Source organism: Gymnogyps californianus, chromosome 15 (genome assembly GCF_018139145.2).
Source record: "Gymnogyps californianus isolate 813 chromosome 15, ASM1813914v2, whole genome shotgun sequence".
Lineage (NCBI taxonomy): Eukaryota > Metazoa > Chordata > Aves > Accipitriformes > Cathartidae > Gymnogyps > Gymnogyps californianus.
In genome coordinates this window covers 288,924-311,915 of record NC_059485.1, presented here as the reverse complement: position 1 = coordinate 311,915, position 22,992 = coordinate 288,924, and the positions used below count along the sequence as shown (strand labels likewise).

At 44.3% G+C, this 22,992-nt stretch overlaps 1 protein-coding gene across 3 annotated transcripts; it reads left to right on the top strand.

Annotated features, from left to right (window-relative positions):
• The first annotated feature begins 155 nt into the window (after nucleotides 1-155).
• On the top strand, nucleotides 156-17,199 carry IL4R (interleukin 4 receptor). 3 transcript variants are annotated; one of them, XM_050905668.1, is made up of 10 exons: nucleotides 156-185; nucleotides 5,816-5,929; nucleotides 9,689-9,830; nucleotides 10,717-10,871; nucleotides 11,962-12,116; nucleotides 12,729-12,885; nucleotides 13,676-13,775; nucleotides 14,381-14,450; nucleotides 14,588-14,664; nucleotides 14,770-17,199. In XM_050905668.1, the coding sequence occupies exons 2-10, from the start codon at nucleotides 5,857-5,859 to the stop codon at nucleotides 16,967-16,969; spliced, it is 3,129 nt and encodes a 1,042-aa protein (XP_050761625.1). In that variant the 5' UTR covers nucleotides 156-185; nucleotides 5,816-5,856; the 3' UTR covers nucleotides 16,970-17,199. The 3 variants fall into 3 exon arrangements, with proteins under 3 accessions (XP_050761625.1, XP_050761626.1, XP_050761624.1); XM_050905667.1 differs by lacking the exon at nucleotides 156-185 and adding an exon at nucleotides 619-700; XM_050905669.1 differs by lacking the exon at nucleotides 10,717-10,871 and having other exon boundaries at nucleotides 157-185.
• The last annotated feature ends 5,793 nt before the right edge of the window (nucleotides 17,200-22,992 follow it).

Here is a 22,992-nt window from a genome sequence, read left to right as displayed (position 1 = left end):
AGGGCCCAGCAGTGCCCGCCCCTCGCTAGTGCGGCGGCCCCGCCCCGCCCCGCCCCGGGGCCGGTGGGGGGGGCGCCTCCCCCCCCCCCCCCCGCGTGTTTTGCACCGTCCCGAGGGGCCGGCGGGCCTGGCGCCGGGCCGGGGCGGCGGCAGCAGAGACAGACGGTCCCGCGGCGCCGGCGGAGGTGAGCCTGGCTGAGCCGCGCCGCCGCCGCCGCCGGAAGGGCGCGGGCGCGGGCGCGGCGGGGTTCGTGCCCCCATCGCCCTCCCCGAAAGCCCCGCCAGCCCCGCCGGTGCGGCGGCTCCTCCTCCCCGCCCCGGGAGCGCGGCCCGGCTTTGCGGGCAGCCGGCGGCCGGGCTGGGCCCCGCCTGCCCACGGTCCCGCGTGGGACGGTCGCGCGTGCTCGGCCGCCTCCGCCCGGCGTAGGCGGCGCCGCGCAGGCAGCGGCGGGGCCGGGCGCAGTCGGAGGGGGCGGCGGGGCGGGGCGGGGTGAGCCCGCGCCGCCGACGGACGTTTCCGCCGGGCCGGGCCGGGCCGGGCCGCGGTGCCGCCGGCGGGGAGGACGCAGATCCGGGGAGCGCGGTGCCCGTGCCGGGCCGGACCCGCAGGTGCCCCGGGGCCGGGACCGTCCCGGTCTGGACCGAAGCCCGGGCGAGGGAGCCCGCCGCGCCGCTCCGACCGGGAGCCGGACCAGGCAAGGTACCTGCGGCGGCTCCCCCTTCCCCTCCGCGCTCGGCGGGAGGACGGTCTCCTCCTTTTCACTAGCTATGGCTGCGGCCGAGCTTGTACGGTTTCTGCTTCGCGGCCGCCGCGGCGGGTGCCGTTCCCCTCACTGACGCTGGAGAAAGGGCTCGCTTGTCCGTGCTCCCGAGCGCGGTGCGGCGGCGGTCCCGGCGGGCGGGGGAGCAGCCCGGGCTGGCCCGCCGAGTTGGCTGGCGGCGACCCGGGACGGGCTGGGACAGAACTGCCGTTCCCGCGCCGAAGCGTCCCTCGGGGCCTTGCCGGGGCCCTGGGCCGGCGGGCGGGAGGTCCCCGGGCTGCCGGGGGGGGCGGCGGGCAGTGCTCGCCCCCGCGCGGGTCGCTGGTGCGGCTCAGGCTCGGCTCCTGCCGGGATGAGGGGCTCCGGACCGGCGTTGTGGTCGGCAGAAGCACTGTTCCTTCCTTGGGGCTGTTTAACTCGGGCGCTCCTTTTGAGATAATCTGAGGCAACGCTGGTGTAATTCCCGGAAACTTCCCTTCTGCTGGGAGTCCCGCCGGGCGGGCGCGGGCAGGAGGAGGCCGCTCGCTGCGCTCGCTGGTGGCGGCCGCGGTAGGCCGGGCCCCTGTTCCGTGAGCCGGGGGCTCGCCGTGCTGAACTGGCGCTGAGCCGCAGGGCTGCTCCCACATCCAGATTTCGCTCTTTAAAAATTACTCCCGGTGTGTGTGGATTTTAAGAGAACTGAAGAGCAATTTATGCTAAACTCTCAGAACCAGGGCTTTGGGAATGTGGGATCGGAAGTGAGCTGTTCTAGTCATTTTAGTCTAGGCGTTTTGTATTTTTGGCTTTTTTTTTTTTTCCCCAACATGTCCGGATCCAGCAGTTTCCAGAGTTTCTGTCAGTTCTAAATGAGAAAATACCTGAAGTTATCTTGCTGCTTGCAGACTATGATTTGCAGTTTGTCAAGTTGTGTGAAAGTACTGTATTCCTTATAGGCCCAAATGACATGTTATTATGCCTTTGCTGACTTCTGTCATCTCAGTATGAAAATATGTTGGAATGCAGAAACATCAGCTTAAGTCATAAATAAAAATTGACCAGTTTCAAGTTTTTTAAAGAGAACCCATCTGCTCATTTTGAGAGGCTCTTTTCCTATTTATGAGGAGAGGTTTATCCAGACGTCCCCTGTCCTGCTCCAGAAATGCAGATATCATTGGTATGTTGTTGCGTAAAATGACATTAATGGTAAGTATCCCAAACTACATGAAGGAATTTGTGGAACAAGGATGACATTAAAGTATTAGTAAAATTACTCATTTAAAAAGAATAAAAAAGAATGTCTTACTCCTTTAAAATCCACGGTTCTGAAGTTAAATTCCTTCTTTAGTGATCATACAATGATGCAGGAAATACTGGGTTAGATAAGCAATAATATGTGTATTATGCCATTTAAGATAAAAAAATGGGACAAAGCCTCCCCACTAAAGAATCCATAATCTAAGGACCTGGGCGTGGATTTGAGTTTCTGCTTACCCAACGCTTTCCACTGTAGTAGTCTCAGCAAGAAGAGATAACATTAACACAGTAGTGTATTAACTGAATGGCAAAGAAGCATATGGGAATGGTTTACTGTTCAGTTTAGATAACAAAGTGGGAACTATTGAATTTTATCTTTTGGCCCTTCATTCACCGAAGTGGCCATACTTAATTATTGGAAATCCTAAATATCTTCCAGTTTACCCTTTCATCTAAACCTTCTCCTTAACGTAGTATACAAGACTCTCTCCTCAGCTTCCAAATTCTTGTGAAAACCCCCTTTGTCTGAGACGCCTACGCTTTTCACCATACACATACTTTGTGCGGTTGCCTCTGACAGTCACGTTGTATGTCAAAGAGTAGGTATTACAATTTACGTTCCTGTAGGTCTGCCATTTTGTATAGGCACTTAGGAAAAAAAAAATCAATTAAAAGCAGCGATAAAAAAAGATGGAAATTACTCCCTAACTTTTTTTTCTTTTCAAATTTTGATACGGAATCAGTTGATGAACTTTTGCTTTGCTGTATACTGCTTATCTCATTTTAATCTGCAGTTACAGCCAATGTTTTAAACCAGAAAGAATAAGACAAGATGTACTTTAATTTTAAAAAGAGCCAGTTTTAAAATAGGGAGTGGTCCTTTACCGGTACAGTTGCAGCAAAGGTAAACTAAGCAGTCTTACGTAGAAATTGCTGTCGCCTGTCTTTTGGGCATGAGTTACTCTTTGAGCATAAGAGTTTTGCAAATTACGCCTGTAGATTAAATGTGACCCTAATTTATTTAGAAGCCCAAACCACAAGTTGTTACTGTTTTTCTTGATAGTAAATCTTTTCAATCACATCTTTTTTTTTTTTTCAAGAGATAGAAATGATAAATGATCAAAGCATATAACTTGTGCCAGTAATCACGTAGACCTGCTTCTAGCCCTGATGGAGATTTCTTTCATAGCTTTGGGGAAGTCACTTATGTCTTTTACAGCTTACTTTCCCTAAATATATTGGGATTACTAGGTTTGCTGTGATTTTAGTATTCTCTGTATGTGTTACATGCTTTTTTAAGATTGGTATTTCATTATCTGATATGAAGAAAAGCTTAAGAGCTAACAGACGGGAAAGCTATTGCCATTTTAAAATTTTCTCCCTTTGCATTGGGTTTATAGTCCACTACTCTTACTTAAAAAAAAAAAAAAAGTTTGCAGTTTCATTCGAGCTATGGGTTAACTCCATTTTCATCAACATGTGCAGATCTGTTCTCCTATGGGGGAGATATTTTTGCTCTGCCATCTGCTGATTCATACATGCTTATGTGATACAGGATTCTCTGCCAAAGTTTTAAGAGTTTCTTGGAACTCCAGTCATGCGACAGTATTACTTAACAATGGGCTGGAAAGCAAACACTTCCTCTCTTGAGAATTCCAGGAAAAAAGGAGGAAAAGAAGAAGGATTTTTTTTATGCTGGAGCAGTTTGCTCTTTTTTTTCTGAGCAGCAGCAGCAAAGGCACTTGTGTTCTTTTCAAAAAATCCATTACTGTGCTCGGTCACGTTTTGTCTGTTCCCAAAATGTGAAAAGCTCAGCTCTTGAGTAATAGTTTTCTTGAGCATTTATGAGAAATTAGTCTTTCAAGTATGTCCTTTATTACTAGATGAGCAGTAACTGCCTCAGAGGAAGTCACAAAAGAGTTTCCAGTCTAATCTTCTGTTTTCACTAACAATGTTCTTATCCCTTAACCTCTAAGATTGAAATTTTCCATGTTTAATCTTCAGAAGCTTGTTTTAAAGACTGGTAAATCATGCATGTGAGAATGGAAGAAATACAGTATCATTAAATGTGACTTTTCTGACAAGCACAGAAACTTGGATTATGAGGTAATTGCCTTGGAGCTGAATTACTTCTAAATATATTGGGAAAAAAATTATATTTTTTTTCCAATTGCTACATTTTTTCTATTGCTACATTTCACAGTAGTTTGATTTATGTAGATATATTTATCAATAAAAGGTGTGGTGGTCTTTATAAAAAAAAGTTATTTTTCTGTCCCTTACTCAAGTGAGAAAGAGTCTGGCTGTTGCCTACCTTGTGTTTATTCTGTTTGAATATTTGACAACAAATATTCAGCAGCTGTGCTTGAGAATCTTCCCAGTTTTAGAGAGGAGTTGTTTGAGGGGATACGGCTTTGGTGGCATGCCTTTGAGGCTGCACATCCTTACATGTATACAGTTCCCACATGCATACCTCCAAAAGGTCAGTAAATTTTTCCTAAGCTAATCACTTAACAAGTTAATACCACAGCAGAGTTGCTGATCCCTCGCCAGTTCCTTTTGTCTTGTGTGCTGGTGAAACAGATCTGTTAGAAGCATCAAAGGTTGTTGGAGCAGAGGGTATTGAACCACCATCAACAAATATGTTTCAACAGTCTCTTCTACTTCAAAATCTAACAAAACTTCTGCAGAAAGCCCGACACCACTCTCCTGCTAAAGGAGGTCTTCTGAGAAGTTCTCTCCTCTTTACTTAATCACACAGAGAGAATCATGAGGTTTTGAAATAAAAAATAACGTGCCATCTGGGAACTTTGCCGATGTAAGCAGAGCAACTGTAGCACGCAGGGAGTAAGAACACTGCGTCCAGACTCAGAGATTAGAAAATAGCAAGAGCACGAGAGGAAGGGACAAAAGGGTTGTGTATTAACAGACAGTGTGGTGCTGAACAAGTTTTATCCCTCTTTATACTGAATGTAAAGTCATGGTTATTCCATATTAGTTAGCATGACTTTACCTACAAATTTATCAAAATTTTAAATGCGTCACATACATTTCTAGTGATATGAAAGCTGGTAGCCATATCTAATCCAGAATCTGGTCTTCCACTAAGTGGCTACATTGCATCAGCAAAAGAATCTTGGGGCAATAAGGTTTTTTAAAGTCTTAAATTAATTATTTCATCTGTTTTCAGTTTACTTACGCAGCTTCGCTATGCTTAAAGAATTCTAATATGTAAAAGCTGCGTAATTTTCCTTCTCCAAAGTTGTGCTGGTTATGTCATGATTAGGTACGTGTTTTACAGCTTCTTTCTAATTATTTACTGTTTTAATGAATCTGCATTCTGTTGAAGCAAGGCTCAGAGGTCTTTGCTAAGAACTTTTTCAAGAGGATGATATTATCTAGGGTACTGGTGATAGGGCTTGGGGAAGATCTTGTAGTCAATAGATCAGGCACTTCACTCGTTCTTTCAGTCATCTGAGTGGAATCATAGGGCTTTGGTGACGTGTTTGTTGTCAGTGATTTTGGTCTAGAGCTTACCCTTTTAATATCTCACTAGCAGCTTTGCTTTTCTAGTAGCTAAAAGAGTAGGTCCACTGCCAATGTCAGTTTAGTATCCTCTGTAATTAAAACTTTGCAGAAAAGTCTTCTTGCTCATTTGTATTATTCTTCTACACTTCTCATTGTTCCATGAGCAAGCTTTAGGGGGATCGGGCACTGCAGGGGATCTGAATCCTAATATCGAGCAGAGTGGGAGGAAGAACTACACCCTTACCTTAACTGGGACACTGATGTAAGCTTATAGTAATGTTTTCTGTTGGCAGAATTTCAGCACAGCTTGTCCTACTGAACCTGGCCAGTGTCAATGATGGCAAGACTCCCAAGTGCTGCACCGCATGCCCTGTGGATCCTTTTCTTTTCATATACAACAACAGAAGGTGCGTTTGTCAATGTTTTAAATTATTATACTGAGGTTTTTATCGACAGCATTTTCCCATGACTAGTAGGCAACACCATTACCATTAATTAACTAATATAAAATGTGTAACTTCAAATGTCAGAAATATGCGTATACTAGAATAAATTATTAGATTTTTTTCTTTTTATTGACCTTTTCCATATGGGCAAGAAAAAAACAGGAATTTGCAGGAAGGAGAAACTGAGGTTTGGAAAGTCCCCATTATCTAATCTCTGTTGGACACCTTGCTGCAAACAGGGTGCTCAGCAATGACCCAGGGACATCGCTGTAGAAGTCCCATCAGAGTAGAAAGCACTAGTCTCTCATTTGCTTATTTTCATAACTGCCACTGTTCGCCATGCGGGACCTTGAGGGAGCTATGCTCATGAAATGGAGCCTGTAGATCTACAGTTAAAGGGCATCTGTCAATTTGCGTTCTCCAAAGTGCGCAGAGTTACTAAGTTGGAAAATTTAGCTGAGGGGATTTGAACAAATTTTGCAGGCGCTTGCTGTCAGACATTATGTGCTCTGACTGGTGCCTGTACAGGGGCAGACGACTGACGTGGTGTCCTATGTGTTCTTCACTACACCATTCTTTTGGTCTGGCAGGACATGTACCTGCATTAAGTCTTTAATGCTGCTTGTTAGCTAATGGTTATTTTCTGAAGGTCAGCTGGCAGGGGCTGAATATGAAAATGTTTTTTTCCTTGTATCTTTTATGATATTTGATTATAAAGACAAGTTAGATATATAAAATCATGTTTTCCGACAATGCATTTTTATTCTCTGGAAAATGAATCTTACATTTTGCTTTCTGTAGCTTTTAAGTAGTTCCACAGTAGTCTACAGGTTTTTGGGTTTTTTTAAAAAGCAAACCGAAATAGTTAAAAATAGCCTGTCTCTAAAAAAGAAGGTTTATTAGCTACTTTCTTATGTACTATGAAATAGTACAATTTGAATTAATGGGAAGGAGTAGGGTTTGTGAGAGCACATTGGCTGAGTCATCTGATCTAGGTAATCTCACATTCTGTAAATGATCTTTATCAAGGCTTAATTTTACAGATTTCCCCCCCCCCCCCCCCCCCCCAGTTAACTACATGTTTTAAGTTTCTTCAGCATGGTATTCTAGTTGAGGATTAAAAAAGAAATCTAGTATTTCAGTTCCCTTTTTTAACTACACAAACTGAAAACAAACTCTGTACTGTATGTGGTTTCAAAAGGAAATTCTCAAATATCTGAGGTTTAAAAAAAATACAGTGTAGCAGAGATGGAAAAGGGAGAAGGTCACAGAAGAGAATACAGAAGATAATTTAGAGTTCTGGAAAGACATGAGGACACTGAAAGGCAAGATAAAGTAAAGCTGCTAATCATGATAGCTTAACACAGCAGGAAGGGCTTTGTTTAATTGAAGTATTCTTGAAAGTGTAAGATCGTTAACACATTGAAAAATCATGACATTCAACTTTAAAGGGCTTAAAATGTTAGTACTTTTAAAAGTGCATCTTAAAGTGGAAAAAAGAAACTAATGATAAAAATACAAATGGCAACAAAACATAAACAGCAGCAACAGGATAAATAGGTAATGGTTCTTTTAAAATAAAAGAGCAGTGTGAGCTACAGTATTGCAGAAGTTTAATCTTTAACTTGTTGCTCTTCTGATGATTCTTGGGTTTTTTTGAAGAATCAGGGACCACACAGAACAAAAGGGAACTAAATGTGGTACTGCCATCTAGAAAGGATATGAGAGTGACAGTTCTTATCTACAAGATAAATATCTAGCCTTAGTAACTAAAACAAAACAAAACATTTTCTAAATATTTGAATGCTAATGAAACCGTGAGCTGCAGTCAGTTCTAGGTTTATAACCAGTCAATATACCAGACAATTTAGATGATGATTTTTATAGAATTTTAAAATGGTTCCTTGACATTGCCGTACAACCTCATTTGCGTAAGTGAGCCTCACTAAGATTATTGAGCTTACTCAAGTCATCCGGGACTGCTTGGTGGTCAGGTTTTGTGCGAGGCCTTTTAGAAAGGCAAGTGAAAGTGATGTGTGGATTTTAATGAGGGTGAAAGACCATACATTCACAGTATTAAACAAGTTTCTTTGAGTCAGGTTTTCACTGAAGTACCAGAGGGTCTGGTGATAGATCCTGTCGTGTGTTATGTATCATGTCCACTAAAAGGCATCTGACCATCATGTTTATTACATTTGCAGATACTGTACTGTATCAGAGTATGCAGAAGTTATATCAGAATAAATAACACAAGTGGACTACAGAAAAGTAGAAGTGTAGGAAGGATAAAATGAAATTAGGTATTTTTGACAACGAAAGTTTTTGCTTGGGAGGAATAATCTGAAACTTAGGTACCCATTGGAAAGAATAAGCCTGTGAAGCAGCAGTGGCTGAAGCACAAGGACCTTACAGAATGTGAATTGTTGGCAGCTTAATCTTGAATTTGCAATGTAAATTACAAGAATGGAGAGTTGGTAATGTGCTGGGCCATGTAAACAAAATTGGCCCTTGTATAATTGCCGCAGGAACCTTCTAGCAGACTCTCTTAGAAAACTATCAGAAAAATATCAATTAATAGGATTCTAAAAACCGGCCAAAGCTATTCTAAATTTTTATGGGGAATTGAGATGTAGAGCAGAGGAGAAGGATTTAGATCTGTAGAACTTGTGCAAGAAAAGGGAGATATTATTAATATTTACCAATAACAGAGAAGTCAGACATCAAAGGCGGCAAAGAATTATCGGGGATGATAAAAGTATTAGCTATTTGTGACTGCTGCATTTAGAAATGATCACATTCCAGTACTACATTTGGCACACTGTAAGTCCTAATAACAGCATGACCTTACTGTCACATAGCTCCTCCTCTTCTGTTCCTTGTTTCACTCATGTGGAGTGCATTGAAATAATGGAAAATGAGGCTGGAAGGGATACTGAGGATTGTGTATTCCATTTCCCTTTCTAGTTCCAACAAAGATATTTTGACCGATGTTTTCTATTTTTTTCTTAAATACTGCCAGTGAAAGAGATTGTAAACATGAACATTGGGAGTGCAGAGACTTTGGGCTTTTCTGTACCCTCTCAGTGCCTGGAACAATGTGACTCTAAATCTCTCCAGGTCTCCAAACACTATCATAACAATGAAAAGTAGAAGACAGAACAGGAGATACTGAGTGAAATTAAGAAAAGGTGTATACTAGAAGAAAGCATGTGACAGGAGGATCTTCTAGGCAATGGGGAACTGCTGTGGGGAGGCAGAGGGCATGCATTTGGGAAGCGTAGAACCATTGTAGATAAAGTACGAGTACATGCCTGTAGGCAGTGATCTTGGTCTGACTCTGTTAATTATCTGCATTTTGGCTTTTGAACCTTTTGTATTAACACATAGAATGATGCTGTTTTATAATTAAATGTTGATGTGTTTTAGAGCTATCAAAATCAGATTTTCTTGGTTGGAAGACTGTGTTGGATGAGTTGCGCCTTTCTATTTCAATATTACTACCGCAGACCTTCTTCCTCTCCAAGTCCATAGACGTTGTCTCCGGAAAGGTGGAGACATTTGGTGACATGCATCTCTTTCCAGAACACGAAAAATAACAATGCTTTCACTTAATTTATAGGCCGTTGGTAGCTCTGTTTAGATGGAAAAGTTAATGTTTCTGCTTAGTCCAGTTTATTCTTTTGATTCTCTTACTTCTCGTCGTGTGCTGCTTCTCCCTAGTTACGGCTGCAGGACATGTACAGGAATTTGCATGCTTCACTGACTACGACAAAGAGCTGGTTTGTCACTGGAAGGTGCCTGCACAAACGAATTGCTCCAAAGAATTCCTGCTCTACTACAGGAACGAATTTTTTTTTCTGCCGTAAGTGTTTAATAAGATGTTAAATTATCATTGTTGGAACTTCATATATCCTATACCCATTATCAACTTTGATTTCCTCCCTCTACCATGGGTGTCTGGGACAAAATGTCATCCAGATTATTCTTCTTGCCAGGAGGAAAATGGGTTGCTGCAATTAACAGCGCACTCTGTTCAGTGGTCCACTCTTCTGCAGACCTCTCTGCACTCTTAGTACAGAGGAGTGATCAAGTCCTACTTGTAGGAGTGGTAGGGCTCTCATAAGTTTACCCAACCTTCCTTTCATGTGAAATTTTACTTCCTTCAGGAGAAATCTTACCTGATTTACCAGTCTGTAGCCTGTGTGAAAGGTACTCTTCCCTGGAGCCCAGGTGATTATCTCAGCATACAGTCTAACTCCACATTCAAGCACAGACTGTTGTCCCTGTTCTGCAGCAGGGCCAGTCATCATCTCCTACAGAGGAAGATGCATCTGGGCTCTCCTGTTCCTCTCCATATGTTTTCTCCACACAGACATCCAAATAACCTCACTTTGTACACTGTAGTAAACCTGTTCCTATACTAGCAAGCTGTAAGTCTGCTCCTTCAGAGGTTGAAGTGTGATGAAGGGTGTTAATTTTTCCTCTTGGGATCAGTCCTTAGCCTTTCTGTCAAGTTTTTCATTTGTGCGATACAGATATCCAAGGGGTGTTTGGGGAGGGTGGGTTGTCTGGAAGTTTGGGGGAGCTCAGTTTTGGTTTGGATTTGTTTGGGCTAAACGTTTCTAGGAACTAAGCTTGTTTGTCTCAGATTTGATTAGCTCTACGCATTGGGAAGCTTGATTTCACCTTTTCAAGAAATAGTGTGCCACACTCTCTAAACATCACATAATTTTCTGCCTCTGTTTCAGAAATCATGTGTGTGTCCCTGAGAATGGAAAAGTCAGTTTAAGGTGCACTTGCACAATATATCCGGATTATTTTGTATCAGGCCTCACATATATTCTAGCTCTGCAATTCAATGGGACTGATATGTGGAATTACAGTGTTACACCAGCCCTGGTTGGTAAGAAACTGTTTACTTTGTCACCAGGACCTCTGGTTCCAGGCTTTGCAATCATAGCTAACTCCTCATTCATGTCACTGGAACAGTTTTTCCTTATCAGAGGTGAAGAGTGCCATGCTGGCTTAAATGCAAAATCCATTTGGCTTAGAAACCTGATTCTGGAGTAGATTCTTAAGGAAAGAGTATAAGTAATAGGGCAAGCAGAGAGTGATTATTCCTCTAGCTGTACCCTCTCAGCTGCCAGCCAGCAGCAGTTTGGGGGATTAGACGTGTCTTTAGTGCATTTTACTTGTGGCTGTAGAATTCAAGGATGAAGAGGAATGTGCTGCTTCCAGTTTCTAGAAAGACACTAGGCTATCCCTACTGAAATTTCTTCCATTCCTGTCTCTGTCATACTCTGATTTTTCATGCTAGTTGAATCATCCCCCTGAACAGAGATTTTTACGGTAATTGCTGTTGGATTATAACAACCAGTGATAAAAAGTTAATTACTGTGCTCTTCCACAGGACAGAGCGTAGATACAGTTTATGTCTCTCCATAGGCACCTAGTTTGTTTAGAACAGTGTGCTTGTTCATGACACTTGTCACCTCAAACACTCAAAGAAATCGTTCACATACCTTAGGCAGATGTTCATCTGCATCGATGAGCTGGTTCTTTTCAGAATACTTGATTGTCACTGCTGCTTATCAGCAGAGTAAGCAGGAGCCTGCATCAGTTTCTAAGAGACAGGTAGCCAGGACAGCCTGGCTGTGAAGTTGTCAGAAGCTCTGTGCCTGCCCCACGGCACAGCGTGCTATTGTGAGGGCACAGGTTGTTCCCATTTTTCCAGGCTGAAAGCTGCATCCAGTGCACCAAAAGGTTGAACTTGCAGTTTGTTCAGCCGGCTTGAAGATTCAGTGCTTGTTAATGAATACCTTGCAGTTGCTCTGTTTTGGCCTCTATATCTTTGTGCTACAGCATAGTGAAAAGGGCTAAGTGCATTGACTGCGATGAGATTCTGGTTGCTGGTGAATGTTTGTCTCTCTGCTTCTCTCCATCAGTGCTTTCCCATTGCCATGTTCTCCTTAATTGTATTTTTTAACATACAGTTAAGCCAAGGGCCCCCAAAAATCTTGCCATTGAGAAAGTTGAAAATGGTAATTTCAATCTGAGCTGGGAGGAGAGCTACTCTCCTCCATCCATGCTCTCTGGACAGCCGGTCATCTATGAAGTGAAATACTGGAGGAAGCAGCACCCGACAGAGGTAAGAGACAGCCGGTCTCTTCATTTTCTGTCTCTCTGGAGCTTTCAGTTTTAAAAAGTCCTCTGAAAAGTCTTGAAACCATTTCACGAATAATGGTGTAAGGGCCAGCAAGGGCAAGCCCCACAATGTTCCTGATCACACACTTGCCACAGGTCACATCGCCCCAAGGTGGTTCAGCTGGGCTTTAAAGGATTGAAACTCTTCTGACTGCCACCCCAAAATGGTCTGCTGCTCACAGTAGACAGGGCAGAGATTGAAAATACAATGCTTCTGTTCCCTGAACTTCATTTGCTCCTCAGACATCAGGAAGCTGGAGGCTGTTCTTGACTCCATGGCACACTTGAGGCATTTCAGACAGCCTCCTGAACAATCCAGCACTTTAGGGCTGGGCTGCTTCTGGTAGGGGAGGAACGTGCATGGTGGCATGTCACACAAACCACCCGCTCAGGACAACAAAATGCAGTATCACACACAGCAGATGAGGTATACAGTCATTCATTTGCTCATTTGTGAAAGGTCACTGAAACACATAACACTATTGTTATTCAATTGCTGTCACTAACCCTTCACCTCATAAAGAAATCAAAGTGAACTTTCTCATTTTCTTTTCAGGTTTCTGTAAAAGCAATTAACTACCAGGCAAAAAGCTTTGAAATTACTGCAGGCTCCTTGAGGAGAGGCTATGATTACGTTGCAAGTGTGAGGTGTAACTATACAGACTACCCGGCCTACTGGAGTGAATGGAGTGAAGAAGTTGAATTTCACTATGGTAAGTATTGTAACAAATGGCAGCTTGATAAAAGGATGGTATAGTTTTATAAACCACGTTATATGTACCCTGCTGCTCTCCTCTCAGAGGAGAGTTATGGAACCATCACCTTCATCCTTTTAGATGTATTGTGGATACATCTGTAAAGGCTTCCAAAGAGACTAAATGTAAAAAGGCAACTCCTGGGGAAACTAAGGAAGAGAAGACCAAGGGAATTTGAATTGTTTAGCCTTGTGAAAAAAAGGCTGAAGGGGGATGTGTTTATTCTCTATAAATATTTCATGAAGTAGACACCAGGGAAGGAGAAGAGCTATTTAAACTAAAGAACAACATTGACATAAGAGCAACTGGGTATAAATGAACAAGAGATGTTTAGGCTGCAAATTAAGCAATACTTTAACCGTCAGAGGGCTTTATGAAAATCTCTGAAGAGCAACAGAGAGGACGAGAAGCATAGCTGCACTACAGCGGAGATGATAATGCCATTTTAGGGACTGTGTGACAGGTTTGTCCCTGAGAACTGACAAATGGCCTCACAGTACATGTTGGCTCTCCCAGCTCCTAACACTCACAGTAACTGACTGCAGTGCCTGCATTGATCTTTCAGACATGCCACGCACCATCGCCACTGGTAGCTTGTATGTTCTGTTGTTTATCTGCTGGAGGTTTTATTTTACATCCTCTAAAGGAGCATTTTTTTAAGGTGCAAAAGAAGAGCAATGAATTTCGTATTGCCAGTACTTGTATTTATATGCACATACACATGTAAATGTATATGTTTATTTAACAGATTACCAAGTAACAGCTGAAGACATTCTGCAGATGGTTGTTCCGGTATCCTGCATACTGATCATGGCAGTATCTGTAATTTGTTACTTCTGTTTTACCAAGTATGTATCATACTGTTCACAGGTTTTATAGAGTAGCAGTTTGCACAGATACCAGTATTGCTATTGATTAACTGAATGTCTAGTAGTACGGGAATCTAATGTTTTGTTTTTCCTCAGCACCTTTATCGGGCTGTCTATGAGCAAGCATTTTATAAACACGAATCAGTTGCGCTCTGTCATTTTCTGAATAGATAACTGAATATTCTCTATTAATCTTACTAGAATGGGCTTGTTACAGCATCCAAAACAGGCTGCAGTTATGAGGTTTGTCAGTTTTGGACCCCAGTCTTTGCTGGACTTCCAGTAATGATGGTTAAATATCTGTATTTCTTTTTAAATTTTTTTAGTGGTAATGTGAAAGTGGGATCCTATCCGTTTCACACATCATTTCAAACATGATTAGAAGAACATGTGACCGTGGCTGTGCACCAAACATAAACAACTTTGCACTAGTTTAATGAAAAGCAGCACTTGGAGATGCACAGAACAAGCACTTCCTGTTGCTGCAATGCAGACGGCTGAGAGGGAGAGAACAGAAGAGAGGAGTGTACACTGAAGAAGCCAAAATGCAGTCAGAGCAAACAATTTTAATTCTTCCCTTGCAGAGTGAAGAAAGAATGGTGGGATCAAATCCCAAATCCAGCAAAGAGCCATTTGGTCGTAAAAAACGTCAAGGTAATTCTGAGGGCTTTGCAAAAAATACCTTTTCCTGATCACCAGAAGTAGAATATGTAATAAGTGCTGTTGTCTGGCTAGTGCAGGGGTACTAAATACAATTCACGTGTCCTAAATCTCATTTGTATCTTTATTAGTTTTCAGTTATGTGCTACTTTGATGAAATTAAGTTCCCTTTCCATGACTTAAAGCAGAGTCATATGGAAAACCAAATGTAAGTAAGACAAAGGAAAAAAAAACAACCCTCTGCTTTACAACATAAAATAGTTTCCTATTACATAAACATTAACTGTCCTTTCCTTTTGACTTTCAAAAACAGAAGTTGCAAGAACTGTCTGGCTCAAAGTTTGCCAAGCCAAAACTTCAAGGGAAAAGATAACATCAGAAATGTTGAGAAATCTTGCAGTTGCCACAGCAAGTCTGGAGAATGGTTTCCAAAAGGCAGCAGTGCAGTTTTAACCCCTGAGACAATTCTGGTTGAAGAGTCTATAGAAATCTGTGAATGTTTAACGGACATTGAGGCTGAGAGCCAGGAAGAGACTAGCGACCAGATCACCGTGTTTGAGCCTTGTGAGAGCAGCGTCAGTGCTTTCAGAGAGCACACTGAACACAATGATGCACTAGCTAGCATGTTTATTGAGCTCCTGGCAGATGAAAACAACATGCAAGACAATAAAGACCCAGACATCATCACAGGCGAGAATAAAACCTTTGAGAAACTTGAGTCAGAAAATCCATCACAGCAAAATCCAAAGGAAAGTGCAGCCCAGAGTCAGCAGCCACGTGATATTTCTCATACAGTCTCCCTTTTCACCAAAGCCTCTCAAGATGATTACAATTGTAGTACAGCCAGCAGGAAGTCAGAACAATCAGAAGAATCCTTTGAATCTGGCTATCAGAGCTCCAGCATAAATTCTGTTTCTCTGGATACAAGAGATCTTCAACATATGGTTCATGACTCGTGTGTCCTGATCCAGGAATGTCCAAATAAACCATCCTTTGGGACCAAAAAAGACAGAATAAGCAACCCTGCATACAAGAGTTTTGATACCCTTGTTTCTCCATCCGTGAGGCTGTGTAGCTCTGCATATAAGAGCTTTGACACCCTTATCTCTCCATCCGTGGAGCCCTGTGGTTCTGCCTGCAAGAGCTGTGACAGCCTTATGTCTTCATCTGTGGAGCCCTGTGGTTCTGCCTACAAGAGCTGTGACAGCCTTATGTCTCCGTCTGCAGAGCCCTGTGGTTCTGCATACAAGAGCTTTGACACTCTTGTGTCTGCATTCAAGGAGCCAAGTAGCTCTGCGTATAAGAGCTTTGATACTCTTATGTCTCAGTCTGTGGCTAACAGTAGCCTGACTCTGTGTTTTGAAAATGTGAGCTCCTCACCACCTTTGACACAGTTTTCAGAGACACCAGAACTTAGCTGCAGAGATCGAGTTTATCGACCCCCTAGCAATCAGACATGTTATACCAACTACAAATCTCCCTGCACTGAGCTTGATTTTCAAAACACCTGTTCAGAACATACTGATTTTCCATCTTTCTCCACACGTGCAAGTGATAGTGCTTCAGCTTTCCTACCAGAGGAAGAAATACATAAGCAAGTAACATACCAAAATGTTCGAAAGAAAGCCAATGTAATTTCTTGCCCCATTGGACCTCAACCGTCTGGTTATCAACCTTTTGCTAGTGCAGTTAAGTGTAATGGTACATACTGTGACAATGACAGTGAGGTTATCTCTAGGTCACTGTATGAACCCTTTGTTCGTCTTTTGTACAACAACCTGAGAGAAGCACCTCCAGATACCATAATCTGTGAACCTGACCAGAGGACAGATGACCACGTGTGTTTGACGGTACAGGGTTCTGACTGCAGCACTGTCCCAGGTTTAGCGTCTAGTGAGAATGTCACACAGACCAGTGATGGCAGCCTTTGGATCATCAACTCTAATGAGCTGTCTAGTGATAGCAAAGATGAAAATACTAGCAGAGATGAACAGCTGTTGCATTTGTTAGAGATGAACTGTCAAGATTTTAACAGCAGAGAAAGAACTGTAAAGGGGACAAAACCTAACGGCTTTAACTATACTGGTAAAGGAATGCAAGAGAGCAGCAGTAACAGACTAAATACTGACTTTCACTGCCCCACGCACAACCACTTGAGGAAACTTGGAAATGCAGGGGAAAATAAAGAGGTGATAAAGCATGCGGTAGGCAGGAGGTGTGGCTCAGCAGCTAGCTTACCAGAGGAATCGCTGGACAGCATTGGGCTAAACTTAGAAAGAAAAACTGCAGAGCCCCTGCAGCTCCTGGTCTCAGACAAGTTGTCACCTCCTCTTTTTGTGGATAACTCCTGTCCTGATTCTCACACCATTCACAGTGAGGGTTCCAGACTGGCACCTGCAGGTAAAAAAAGACCAGTAGAACTATTGAGGGAAAACAACAGGAAGAATGAGAAAAAAATGAAACTTGTACAAGCCCTGGCCCAGGAGGACAACTGCTACATGAAGGTAGCCTAGCCACACGTGCCAAGACTGAACCAAATCAGTCTTTGGAAATAAACTGTATGGCAAATGGAAATGTTGCTTGTTCTTCCAATCCTGCCTGAAGTGAGGGCTGCTACAGTTCAGGCATGGATTCAGTGGGTTGTAACACTCATGCCTGCTGCAGGGCTGGCAACCAGTCTGTGATGCAGGCCCCTGGGGGACAGGAGGGGTTAGCACCTAACGATTGCAGCTACAACTCTGTCGGGGGGGGGGCGAAGCCAGAGCTAAAGTTTCTATGGCCGTGATTGTTCTCTAAAAGTGAGCAGCAGCTGCCTGAAGCAGGAGTTCTTAGTACTGCTCCTGTGGTTATTGCCCTGGCTCTCTATGTTGCTTGGGAAGCACACAAAGGTGATGTGGAAGGTGCTGACACGCCTGGAAGCGGGACGTAGGTGCAGGTCAGAGGGGACGTGACTGACTTGTACTGACAGCATCACACAGCTTCCATAATTTATTTATTGGGGGGGCGGGGAGGAGGGAGGTCCTGTGTGCCTAGCCCCAGCATGGGCTAGTTGTTTGTATACTTGCTCAATCAAGACCTGAAATAAAGATTACTGTCGTTTGGGCTTAAGCAATGCTATTATTGATACTAGTTTCTTATTCTGTAGAAGCAAGCAGAGTTATTTCATACTTCTACAGCTGTAAATGGAATCAGACATTTCTAAGCAGTGTATTCCCAGAAAGTTTATCCAGTTTGTGGTCAGACTCCCTAAATGGATGGAGAATTTTTCGGCTTCTTGTTCCTGTCCAGTCAGAATGGGAATTATGCCTGCAGCTTTAAGGCAGCATATACTTCTTGTTGGATAATTGTTCCAAAAGTTTTACTCACGACTCTGAACTTTTCTGGGGCGTTATCATATATTTTGGTATGGCAAATTCCACCCTAGTATGCTGGCAGTGGCACAAAACAGTTAACAACCGTTAAGTAATTTTATATGTATTAAAATGTGTATCTGTATTCTCATTATTTAGAAAACCCTATTTACATTGCCATTCATAAGGAAGGAAACTGTAATGCTAAGCACAGAAACTGGTTTAACGTGTTTTGTAAGTAAGATTTTTGTACTGCAAATCTCTCTCCAAAGTTCAAGTTGGCCAAGTAGTAGAGGTATCTATGCATCAGTTTTGCAGCAGTAAAAAAGGGTATGTGAGCCCTGGAAGGAGACTCGCAGTGAAGTGTCTGTATTTAGATGTGATAGTTAATATTTGTATAGACACTGGTTTGTAGCTCACTTTCACTAAGGTGGTGGTTAGTGAAAGATCTTACTGTTTGTGGCTAAGGTGCTGATGAACATGTTATTTATTTGTTTTTACTGAAAATATCAGGTTGAATTTTATTTTCACTCAGATGAGGTTTAATTCCATCAGAAATACTCTTTCTTTGCATGAGGGCAGTCACTGCCGTAGTTAACATCAGCACAAATTCTGTGAAATGGGAGGGCTGTGATGCAGGCAGATGAAGAGGCTTTCCAGGACCCATCAACCAAACCCACACTGAAATGGTGGAACAGGAAGATGCATAGAGGCCGTGGTCTGCCTCATGAGTAAGCTGACTCACTTCCCTAAATCCAAGCAAAGTCAAGTTTAAGCAAAATCCCACAGCTAGTTATTGCAGCTGCCCGGAATGGGTTACTCACTGTTTACTCTAGTAGCGCAGGGCTGTTAAGGGAGGCACAGGGACAGCAGTGGTGCTTTCTTCCCCTTCTGCTCCTGCACTCTCCCTTGTGCTCTTTGTGAAATCCTCCTGGAAGGCTTGCACTTGGCTGGAGCAGCCAGGAGAGGTCTGCTCAGGCCAGGGTTGGAAAGCTGTTTGCTGCAGCACTTACCTGTTGAGCCCCAGCTTCATTCTGCCTTTCCCTGGCTTTTTTTCTTCTACACAGCTATACCCTCCTGTCTGCTCATTTCCATTGGATGGCCTTCTGTGCGTGGGTGTTCTTCCCCTTCTCTCCCTTCAGTGTTTCACTGGTGAAATCAAACTAACTCTTTGAGAAGGGGGAGCCCTACTCCTACGCCTTTGCATAACCCAGAACTGGCGATAAACACTGGGGCTGGCCGGGCGGCTGGCCAGCTCACCCCCCGTCCTGCCATAGGCACGGTGCATGACTACAGTGGGAGCTAAGTTCATGTTCCGTCCTCCACTGCCTCCACTTTTGCCATTCGGAGCTTTTGCCAAGCTATAAAATGCAGGTGGGTTTCAAATGACAGGTTTCTGGCCTAAGATGATGATCTGCCCGGAGTGTGTGGGAGTCCTGACTTTGGGCTGGCTCCCAGGACTGCCAGCGAGGTGTACTGGCCTGAGCCACAGCTCCCGGGGACCAGCCTGTGCTTGCAAAGGCAGCTTACCCTCCCGAGAGAGGAACTTCATTCCTGAAGGCTGGGACCCTCCAAGCATGTCCATGTTAGCTAGTGGAGGGCTCCTACCAGGACAGAGAATTACTGGTCGTAGTAAGTGTATTTTCAGTGTTTTTCAGTTTGTTTTGTAAGACTGCAGTGCAAGTGGAGGCTTGTGCCAAGTTTTAGCCTAGTTATAATGCCATTTATTACTCACAATCACTCCACCTCCACATCTTTCTCACCTGGCTGCCGACCAAGTATTAGCAACCTGACTCACCATGAGTGAAATGGGTTCCTGAGAAAAGCAGGCGTATTCCCAGTTCGGGAGAAGCTAGTTCTGGTATACTGCTTTTCCTTTGCAAAGACTGCCACAGCCTTGCCTTTTTTTCTTCTTTCTGAACAGTGTTGGCTCCTTGGAAATAGGCACCTGTACAGAACAGCTGTTGGCAAATTCCTATCAATCGCAAGGTTTGTCATTGCCTGTGGAAAATGAGGATGTGGGGTCAAGTTCTTGGGGGTAGGGACAAGTTAATTTAGGGTGAAGGAGGGGTCAGCTTTATAACTAACTTGCCTCTGCATCTTGCTTTGGGACCCTGCATTGTTCAGGCAGGGTGCAAGGACATCCAAGTGCTTATCCATCATGAGCTACAAACTTTGTCTAAGAAAACAAGTTCTTTTAGGTGTTGTATTCTAGCAGTGACGTGGCCAAAGGAACAAAGGGTGAGAGAACCAAACGAGGGGGTTGTGACTTCCAAACCCCTCCTCCCTAATGTTTACCTCTGACTGTGGAATTATGTGATGAAACTCCTTGGTGAATAGAGACTGAGAGGACAGTTTACTTTCTCCTAGCCGTGTCTTTTCTGTAGAAAAACGCCTTAGGGAGCATGATTTGTGCAGTTTGTATTCTAGCTCTGACAGAGGTGCTTCTGAAGTGTGTAATTTTGCATACAGTTGCTTTCACGAAGAATAGGTGTTTTTGACTAATCCTCTGGGCAACTGTGGCCGTGCAATGCACAGGCATATGTGCGCATGCACACACACACACAGATCATTTCCCCCTCTCTGCAGATTGCTGAGTATGAGATCTGCCCCAGGCTCCCACATGGTGATGTATCATGATCACACATTACCCGGAACTTTAATTTTTTTCACCACACCGCGATGACTGAGGCAGCCATGTCATGCCGTCAGCTTTTCATCAGATGTTGCAGCCACGGCACACACCCCTCAAGGCCCCCCCGACTAAACTGCGGTGATGAGGTCAGAAGCCAAGAACAGCTCAGCGTGAACTTGCTGACAATCGGAGCAATGAGACCAATGAACTGGTCTGGTTTTCCGCTGCAACGCTGTCGTGTCTCAAAGCAGATTGCTCCAAAGCAAAGGAAAAAAACCAGCCAAGTGAGGAAGAGGGCACTTTCCAGGTACCTCACTGACACACTTAACCAAAGTTAAAGCTTACTAAATTGCCATACGTCGGTGTGTTTTCCCAGAGTATGTAATAACAGCCATCAGCAGCACCACTGGTTTGCTAAGTCCTGACTATTCTCATTCCTTTGACAAGCTGAGAAAGCAATGCTGAGAGGATCTTTACAGCTCTGCTGTACTCTGGCCAGAGGTGCTTCGCTCTGTTTGTCCCTTCTGCTGTCCTGCTTCCATCCTGTCCCTTCTGTGGCTTTCTACAACATGGAAATTTCCACACAGCTGCCTTCTACCCCTCCAGCAAGACTGCAAGATGAAAAGAGAAGAAAAACTGGCTGCAGCCCTAGATGAGCAGAGTGGGGAACCGACTGCTGTGGCACATTTAGCTGCACAGGGGGAGGAGCAGCGGTTGTCTTCTTTTTTTGCTCTTGGCCAGGATACTTTCTATAAAACTCTGACCATCTGTGCAGGAGACCTAAAATTCTGTATTCTGAATGCAGAGAGGCAATTGTAATGGCAAGAGGCGGTATAGTACCGGCCTGTGACCCGCAGCCTGTCTTTGATAGAGGGATGACTGTGCTAGACCTGCTCCAGTCCATGGAGTGTGGCAGGCGTCCTAAGGAGCTCCTGTCGCAGTTCAGTGATGGATCAGCCGCTTTCATGGTCCTCTCTGTGCTCCATTGTGTAAGAGCAGGGCATTCACAGCAGTGTGGTGTTTGTCCTCTGCTTGAAGGTTACCGAGTCGGTGACTAACACATCACTGGGACTTTCCTACTTGCTGCTGTTTCCCCAGCTCTTAGACATGGGGGAATTTGCCATAAGCTGAAGAGTTTGAGGTTGGCTGCTTCTCCCCAGCTCAGCCACTGCTGGTTTCACTTGCAGTGAGCCACCTACACAGCAACAAGAATTATAACAGGGTGAGAAAGCACTGGACTGCCTTCTGGGGGTAGAATTTCCACACCTGGCGCAGGGTTGTAACCAGTCGCTGGTTCTTGTCTTGGTGCTCTAGAGAGTCGCTCTAGAGTTGCTGTGAGAACCAGGTCTGTGCTGGCCATGGTTGGCCCTGAAGTTAGTGCTCTTGGCCCTTGGTGAGTAGCCAGTAGAGGTCTTGAGGAGCTGGCTCTGGCAGGCTCAGGCTGTGATGCGCTCACTAACCAGTGCATGTGTCTGGCAGGCTCTGGGCTTGAAGGTTATGCAGGGCAGTTTGTTGCTGCGTGGTCTGCTCCCCCCCTGCCTAGCTGGGGCGCTCGAGACGCTCGTAGTATGTTCCTCCACAACGTGAGGGAGGCAACAGAGCCATCAAGTGCCTTGTTTCCTCCACAAAGGCAGGAATTAGGACCCAGAGTTTAGCATGTGCTACCTATTCCATGGCTTCATTCTGAGCTGTGCCGGGCCCCTACAACACTGTCATCCAGAAGCATCAGGGATTCTTCCCACTTCTGGTCAGGCTGCCTTTGCTGTTCCTATGACTTGTCTTAAAACCCTCTAGCTGTGCTCCCCAGTGTGAAGGACCAACACATTCAACTGCTGTCCGTATTGTCTCTATATTGCATGTTACCTGCCATTGTTTTAGCTTCTTGCTGCTCCTAGCACATCACTTTCCAACTTCTGCACACGCACAGTGGCAGGGTAAGGAATGTGGAAACTAGGCTATGCAGAGCTGGTCACAGAACAGCAACCAGGGGATCCAAGCAGCTTCCTTGTTTGAGCAACAGCCTCACACCACAACCAAAGCCACTGTGGAGCACGGAATCCCCCGGCCCCTACATTTTGTAGGAACAGCCTTCAGACTCCTTCTCTTCTTGCTGAGCACTGTAGATGCTTACCAGTGCTGATTTGGATGCAGATACACTGAGGTGATGCAATTTCATCACATTAGTCCCTGTGCTCTAGTGGAGCCAATAACCCCAAGTTTTGGCCTTTTTAGCCTCAAACAAAACAAGCTCCTGCTTTCTGCCACCTTACAATGAACTACCAGCATCATAGCAAAGCCACAGCTTCACAAAACTTGGGCTGCCCCAAGAAAGTCCCACGAAGCCTTTTGGCTTCTCTATGCAGAAATGTATTTTGAATATTTGGAAACATTGCTTACTTTGGAGCAATCTGTTTCCATGAAAATCCTGTTTATCTCCAATATTGTTAATACGCCCCGACATATTGCAAGGTGCTTTTCATAACTCTGCCTGTTTGTCCATCCTGCACCCCCATCCTGCCTTTTCTCCTGAAGACGTGGTACATCCCTGCCA

Coding starts and splice junctions, on each gene's coding strand:
- IL4R (XM_050905668.1), top strand. CDS start 5,857: ATGATGGCAAGACTCCCAAGTGCTGCACCGCATGCCCTGTGGATCCTT. Junction 12,117..12,728: donor GGAAGCAGCACCCGACAGAG/GTAAGAGACAGC, acceptor TTTTCTTTTCAG/GTTTCTGTAAAAGCAATTAA. Junction 13,776..14,380: donor TGTTACTTCTGTTTTACCAA/GTATGTATCATA, acceptor CTTCCCTTGCAG/AGTGAAGAAAGAATGGTGGG.